This window comes from Channa argus, chromosome 11 (assembly GCF_033026475.1).
Source record: "Channa argus isolate prfri chromosome 11, Channa argus male v1.0, whole genome shotgun sequence".
In the NCBI taxonomy this organism is placed as follows: domain Eukaryota; kingdom Metazoa; phylum Chordata; class Actinopteri; order Anabantiformes; family Channidae; genus Channa; species Channa argus.
Window position 1 is genome coordinate 25,087,391 of NC_090207.1, and position 8,171 is coordinate 25,095,561.

Below are 8,171 nucleotides of genomic sequence, written 5' to 3' on the forward strand. Positions count from 1 at the left end.
ATTTTAACTTTCCAAATGTGTCAAATTTGGATTGTTGCAGCATTCAGCCCTAAATGGAAATAAGTGTAGCTTCAATAATGTTTCGGGACTGCAGATATGGTTGTTATGCCAGCAGGGTCCAGTCCAAGTATTTTGGGGCATTATGTAGCAACTGGTAGCAATATTTTATGACCAAATTTAATTTTAGCAGGTAACAACATATAAATTTGAACAACTGCTGTGTGACTTTCTTCAACGCAGTGAGCCACACAATGCAGTCTCTTCGGGAAGTACTCAGACTGTTTTTCTTTTTGCACTGCAATTTTTTCCCCCCCTTCATCATTTACGCATAATTTTCTTTGATGGCAAAGTGTTTGTTTTTTCTTGCAGATTTATTTAAAACTACTGAATTAGACGCAATTGTCATTGTCATTACGGATAATTGTAAATATACTGATATGCAAAATTTGCCATTTCTTTTTTCCATTGTGCAAAATGTGCAAAAAAAGTGAAGTGAAGTGTCAATACTTTCTTAAGCGACGGTGCTGTATTTTACGCACTCTTTCATCACTTTTGTAAGTAATGCATTTTATTTTTTCCTGTCCCTGTCTGGGTCTTGGCTTTTTTGTCCACTACACATCCCACTATAACCAGCGGCCTAAAGGAAATTAATTTCCTTTCCCACTCTCAAATATTGCTGCTAGCAAAATGTACCACAACCACAGGACAAACCTCAAAGAGAAAAGCCAGTTACTGGTGATACAAAAGCATGTTGATTCACCAGGTTACCCACAAAAAAGGCAAAGTTGACTCATGCCTTCACCTACAGACCTGTGAGGTCCACAATGGCTTTAATGAAGATGGTGTCATCGCGAATATATGAGTTTTTAGAGTCCAGTTTGGAGAGCGGGCAGAAGAGTGGGCAGCCACTGGCGATGTTCATGTCGCTGACAGGCCTCTGAAAGGATGAGGAGGAGATGTCGGGCCTAAAGGCATCAATTATATGCTCCTTGTTGTTCTGGTCGAGCAGCATTAGGGTAACCTGGGTACAGATGTTATTAGTGTAAACAAGTGTGGCTGGAACTTAGGCAATTAACTCACAGCAGATTGAAATTAGTTTAAAAAACGATAATATGTGAAAAATAAAATAAAGAATGGCCAGAGCCATTGGTGAATGCCACCTGATGCCAGTCAACAAAGCAAATGATGACAGTTACAGTGTTACCTTCTGATTAAAAGGCCACTTGAGGAGTGCGTCGCTGTGTCCTCTCATCACCACAAAAAACAGAGACAGGTGGGTGCCACGCCCTGTGCCATCACCGTTCAGGTAGATCCGTAGGCACATCTTGTAGCCGTATTTACTGGTGTAAAAGGCTGGAAAACATAACGTAGCAGTTATGCGAAATGTGTGATGGTCGATTGCTAATCATCATCTCGGCGTAATGTTGTTACCAGGCGAGAACATGGCAGGGGCACGTCCAGCCATGGCATCCTGCCTCTTCTTGGTGAAATCCGAGATCTTCCACACAAAGATGCCATCGTATGTGGCTGCGGACAACTCTCTCAATTTCCCTTCCATCTCCACGATGGACAGGTCCCTCAGACTTACAGTCCTCTCCAACTGACGAACCTGCAATACAGCAACACATGAACATAACAGTTCAAAGACACACTATGAGTCTCCGGCAAGGCCGAAGCTGCTCCCTGCTGAGCAGTTTGATGTCATGGACAACTGTGACGAGTACCTAATAATTTTACCAATGAACTCATTTAATAAAATTCAAATATAATGAAACAATTCATCTGTCTAACATAATTAGAAGAAGTGATCCTTTTAAATTCTCGCCAGCTATTTAATTTCTGGTGCCTTGACAATAAATCATTTTTTTAATAAACACAGTTATTAGCATGTTATTAGCAGTGATTGTTCAGTGCAGGCCCCTGTGTATTGTTTGCATAAACCCTTTCCTCCAAGAATTCACAAACTCTACTTAGGAAATTCATAGAAGTCGCGTTTTATTTTGGCACCTTGTTGTTGAGAATCTCGATCTTGTCCTGGTCCAGCCTGTGTTGGCGGTTGTAGGCTTCCATGGTGGCGCAGGAACGCTCCATTTCTCGGTTGAGGACACATACAATGTTCTCGAATGTGCTCACTTTTAGCTCCAGCTCCTGGCAGTGTCGGCTCAACTCTGCTACCTTCGTCTTTTCACTCTGGAGCTGAAGGTCCAGGGCGGCACCCAGAGCACTGGGTAGTGGGGTGAAGGAGGTGGACAGGGTGGGGGCGCACGCACCGTGTATGGCAGCTGCACCAACGCCACCCAGCTGGCTCATCTTTAGCTCCAGGTCCCTGAGAGACTGGTGGAGCTCCTGCAGCTTATGGCTGGCAACTTCCAGACTCTGCGGCTGCAGGCTCTCAAGGCTTACCTTGATGCCCATGATAAAATGCAGGAGCAGGTTGAGGTGCTCATAGGAACACTGGCGCTCATGGTCATGAATCTTCTCTTTCTCCACCTAGGAGTCAAAGAATGACACAAGCAGAAACATACACACACACACACACAAAGAAAAACAGTCCTTTTCCAATAAATGTGTACTATCAGAAATGACATTTTAACGTGTGTGTACTAATGAAAATACTAAAAGCATACAGAAAAAAAATGTTTTAAAGTCTGAGCTCAGGGACATCAAAATGCCTGAAGACCCCAGAAAACAACTGTGGTAGATTACAGAAAAAGTCTTTCCCTGGTATAGAAAGGGCAGATCAAGAATACCCTTAAGGAAGTACAGTAGGTTTATAGGTGTATCTGTCAAAGTCAACAATCAAGACATCACCAGGGTAAATTTAAGTTTCCTACAAGCTTTAAACCTCTATTAAAGGCACAATAAAGAGGAAAGCCAGGTTAAACCTTCGCTGACAAACAAACAAAAAAACATTATGACAAAAATAATGACTTGATATTTAATTTCTGGTGTTGCTGCACCATGTTTTACCCTATTTTCAAATGGTGAAATCCATCACCTCTTTGTTGATCAGTATTTAAGCCTGAATACACTAATTTGTGTTCATGTGTGAAAATGCATCAATACATACACTGTATAAACATGGTATTCATATTGAACATGCAGCAACCATCTCTGTAAATAGTGTTAATTAATGTAAAACCTGGCAACTTTCCTCCAAATGCTTAAGAAAGATAAAAATAGAGTTTTCCTTAAATAATATACTATATTTGGGGAAAGCATGTTATTGTAACCTTAACTGCTGGATCCATCTGCCAAAAATCAGATTTTGTTGAATTCTGCCAAGTTATTAAATGATCCAATGGTTATTAAATTAAAATATAAAACAAGTTATGAGCACAAATGTCTACTTACAGATGTATCGCAGCCAACAACATGAAATCTGCACGGTGCTTTAAATTTACTGCAGAATTTAATATGGTCCACATACTGCAAAACAATAAAAACATGACAGAAGCTAATAATCTATAGATCACATTGTAGACTTTGTTCCCAAGCTAAAAGGTTTATAATCTTAGTCTAACAGAATTATAAAAATGTACTGGAAATAAACCTCTAGCATACCTTTTCTCTCGGGATCTTCTTCTTTGCGCAACCTTCACAAATCATTGGGTACTTTGGACAGATTTCATCGTGAGCCTAGAAGGAGAATTTAAGTTGTGTTAGTTCCTAATTAAAGCACTACGTTACCCTAAGGCCATTTGCTCATACTCATTACACATTATACACATTTCCTGCATTTAATCCTATTGCTACAATTTACTGGTGTCGGACTTCTGAACCCCACATAAAGTACTTTTGCACAATGCGTAAAGCCTATTTGTACATGCATTTAAAAGTGATACTGATGGACTTTCTAACTGAAAAAGACTGAATTTTCTAGGTTTTTACTCTTGTTTGCACTTCAAAATAAAAGAACGCCAACTTTTCCACTCAGTTGTAAATGACACTGGGTGCAAACTATCAGTTGCACTAAAACAATGTTTCTGTCATGTCGGTTTGTTTAGTCCTCACTAAGTTTTAAGGCCAAATATCACCATACATTGTGGCAAATTGATATGGTACTGTTTTAAAGTACCGTGATGTTTACGTCAGACATATCTGCTTTCACACTTCTAACCTACAGTAATTATGACATATAGAATTGTTTTCATAAATATGGGATTTTTCCTAAGATGTAAAAGATAATCCTGCCTAAAAAATTACCTAAAAGGACACTGATAACAGGACCAAACGACGCTTCTCAGCATGACCCTTACATGTAACAGTGAAGAAGAAATCACAGCAAATTGAGAGTCTCACTACAAACCATTGAGCCCACCACACAGACAGAATGACAGCTACCACCCCCTCCAGTGCAATGGTAAGTTACTAGGAGTTAGTGGGGGAAGATGTTCGTTTACAGTGCAATCGATGTAATCATGTGACTTGAGTTAGGAATATATTATCACAGGTTTAAAACATGTTGATCCTACAACAAATGACTATGGGCCCATTCAAACAGTAAAACATTGGAGGTAACTGTAGCAACAAGCGTTCAATAAAGTCTAACACAAGCACATAACACGAACAGGGTTTGATGACAGTAAAAACAGAGGATCCTGACCTTAATGTTCTTTAATAAGAAGGGTTCTTTGCAGTACTTGCAGTTGAGTGTCCTTTCGGGACACTCTCTCTCATTGTGGCGTTCCTGTTCATTGGCTCTCATCAGCTCTTTACAGGAAGGACATAGGATGATCATAAAGTCACAGTTGCCCTCATGGCTGGCCTGCAGATGACCGACAATGGAAAAATTGACTGTTCAGTTGTTTGATAATTGTGTGACATAGATGAGCCACTGGTTTGATGACCACCAGCTCTGTATGTGCATATGAAGATGTATCTGACACTTGGGTTTAGCTTGTCTTAAAAACAAGTGTGATGGAAAAAAGAAATATAGGAAGGACTGAACATTTCTGCAACTTGACCATCAAAGAAATCTTTTGTTTTTTCTTTATTTTACATGGCCGCAATTGTGAAGTAAACAGTAGAAATATCCTGAAAATGACCAAAATTTACACAGCATTATATTATCATATTATGCCAAGAAGGTTAGAGTTGCAAAGACACCAACCCACACAACAGTCACAACAAACAGATAAACCTGCTATGGTCAAAGTTAAATAGACTGAAGTGGGAGAAAATGTGTTATTGTGCACCTCAAATTCTTTGATCGTTCCCACCCATGTGCATCCTTCGTTGGGACAGACGGCTGCCAAGGCCTCCACTTCTCTCCGAGCTGCATTGTCTGGGAAAGCCTGGATAGAAAAGCGGATGTTGTTGTCAGTGTAGTCTGGTTTGTTTCTTCAGTTACAGAGTGAAGGGCTGTGTTACAAATAAGCTGCATCAGTTTACTCAGGGACAGGATACTTGAAGCTCACTTTTCTCTCTTTTCTCCGGCACATTTTATCTTTTTAGATCCTATTTTTTTTTTAATGCTGCCAAAACATTTCAGTGCATAGACAATATTGTGATGGTTCTGAAAAGTTTGATTTGCATCCCCTCAATTTAAACTATCAAAATTAGCTAGTAAAATGCTTTTTGTTTTTTTAATCAGAATGTTAATTTTTACCTAAATTGTCAAAAAGTCCATTAATTTCCCCTTAAATTGAAATGGCATGAAGGGAGACGCCAACCTAATCCTGAACCTAACATAATATTGCGCACTGAGCTAGTACAAATCGTAGTACTACTTTCATAGTCTAGAGTAATAAAAATGGTCAAGGACCTTTTAAAAAGCTGAGTACAAATGTTTGCATCACTCTTGATACAGGAATTAAAAATTAACAAATTATTTTCTGGTTATGGACATTTGTACTAGCTGTATTTGATTGGGGTTTTTTTTGTTTTGTTTTTTCTTATTTCTAGTTCAAAATTGGGGATGCAAACCACCAACTGTACATTTACTTTCAATCTTGTTTTTTTATAGCTGGAAAATGTTTCAGCACCTGCAACGGAAAAATTCCCGACCTGGATAAACTCTACTTTTAAAAATAGAGTCTTGACAATTTTAAACTAAGGAACTTAAGTTCAAACCAATACTGTATTTGATGTAACTCTGAAAAATATACAGTATAAAATATAAAATGTACTTACACCACCTTGCTTAAGTATAGATGTGGGTTCCTCAAACAGATCTTCTTTGATGCAAGCACTGCATTTCTGAGGTCCAGAACTTAGGAGGGAAAAAATATTTATGACAAAACAAAGCATTTATACCAATACCCATACAATGCAGAAGTAAAAAACAAAACAAAAACAAAAACAAAAAAAAACATCCATGTAGTACTTCATATTACTATCTACATATCTGGGTTTCCCAGACCAAAACCAGCCACAGTCCTATTTGAAGACCAGCAGGCACTTGAAAGCTCAAAAAACTGGTTTAGTTATGTTTCCGTCCCAACTACAGAAATGTAATGATTTGCTGTTTTCTTTGTTGTATAACAAATTATACAACGAAACTAAATACATCCTTAGTAATCATGCTCGGGTAGAAAACATCATCTGACTCTGATAAATTAGATTTTCTTTGGTCTAAACCAAGAACATCAACACATAAGTTCAGGTAACTTATACTTCAAATTAAAAGTAAAATTAAATGAAAACAATTTTTTTGTTGTTGTTGTTTTATACTGTGCATCATACTAAAGTGAATAGATTTGGGTTTCGGGCTGTTGGTAGAACAAAACCAGGTCACAAAACAAAAAAACTTTGCATCTAGAAATTATTTTGTCATTTCTGAAAATAATTTGACAAACAGATTTGTAAACAATCCCAGCACTCTACACATACTACCCTACTTTTACTAAAGTTATTACGTGAACTTCACAAACATAATGTTTAAGCCCCACGACATCCTGCTGCAAATACTGATAACACTCACACACACACACACACACACTGTAAGCACACACAAAGAGAGATCACTGAACTAATCTTTGATTTTTGACAAATGACAAGACTGAGATCGAACATTAGAGTCTACGTAAACCAATAGTCATTCACAACCGGCTGAATCTGAATCAAGGGTCTTTTATTTCAGGACCCTGGGGCGAGGAAGGGGGAGCACTGTACCTGTCAGAGTTCCCATCCCATCATGTACAGTAGACAAAACAGTTGTTAATTATTCCGGTCATTGTGACGTAGAAAGACACAGGCATCAGGGTGGACATGACGGATATAACCTGCCAGGTCCCATAATCTACAGACCCCCCCCCCCCCCGACCTGTTCTTACTTTATTTTAACACAAAGTCCAGTTCTCCTTCTGGTACCTTCTACTCCCCCGGAGCCTCCATAGAGGTGAGCATGTCTAACTTGTGCAGACACCTGGCCAGCACATCACACAAGCTGACACTTGGTTGGGATGAGGAGGGGGATGATGAGGAGGAGGAGGAGGAGGAGGAGGAGGAGGAGGACGATTACTTCTACGGGGTTTTGCACTGGGTTTGTGTCCTCCACACAACATGCCCCAACTACTCTCTTTTGGTGTACACTGTGTAGCGGAAACTGACATTAAACCGGGCCGAATTGGAAGATCTTAAAGGGGCTCTGGTGACAAGCTTCGATTGCTTAATCGGGCTACACGTCTAGCTAAGCCCGCTAGCAACCATGGCACTACTTACCCCACTATTTTGTGGAAACAGAAAGAACAATAGCGGTGTCCACACTGCGCTTGCAGGGGTCTCCTCAAGATTTTCTGGCACGAGTTGCACAAGTGCTTGTCTTCAAGGTTGTTAGCCAATATCTTCTTTGGGAAGCCCGGTTTGTTGCCTTCTAGGGAAGATGGTGGAGATGGCTCCTGTGCAGCCATTATTCCCCTTTAACAGTATCTGGGGGGGCAGCGGGGGGGATACTCAGCGGGGTGTGTTCAAGACAGCGAGCGCAACTGAATATGAATTTATAAATAATCGCCCCTAATAATGTTATTTATTTACTATTCCTGTAACGACATTTTATCCCCATACAGAGCTTTAGATGCATAGACAGATAAGAGCAGGCAGTTTTAATGTCATAAATGTGACAGATGGTGTTACAGGATGTTAGTATCAGTTGTTCTTGTACTACATCTACAGCTGGATACCGCAGATATCTGATACTAAATGTGTCCTTTAAATTTTTTTTTAAACAA

General features: G+C 39.5%; 1 protein-coding gene across 1 annotated transcript; it reads right to left on the reverse strand.

Annotated features, from left to right (window-relative positions):
• Positions 1-405: 405 nt before the first annotated feature.
• On the reverse strand, positions 406-7,888 carry traf2a (Tnf receptor-associated factor 2a). Its single transcript, XM_067520815.1, has 10 exons — positions 7,666-7,888; positions 6,136-6,214; positions 5,199-5,297; positions 4,607-4,768; positions 3,565-3,639; positions 3,355-3,429; positions 2,008-2,490; positions 1,432-1,609; positions 1,205-1,353; positions 406-1,021 (listed from the first exon to the last, which is right to left on the reverse strand). Exons 1-10 carry the CDS (start codon positions 7,851-7,853, stop codon positions 803-805), a joined length of 1,707 nt encoding a protein of 568 aa, XP_067376916.1. The 5' UTR covers positions 7,854-7,888; the 3' UTR covers positions 406-802.
• Positions 7,889-8,171: the final 283 nt, after the last annotated feature.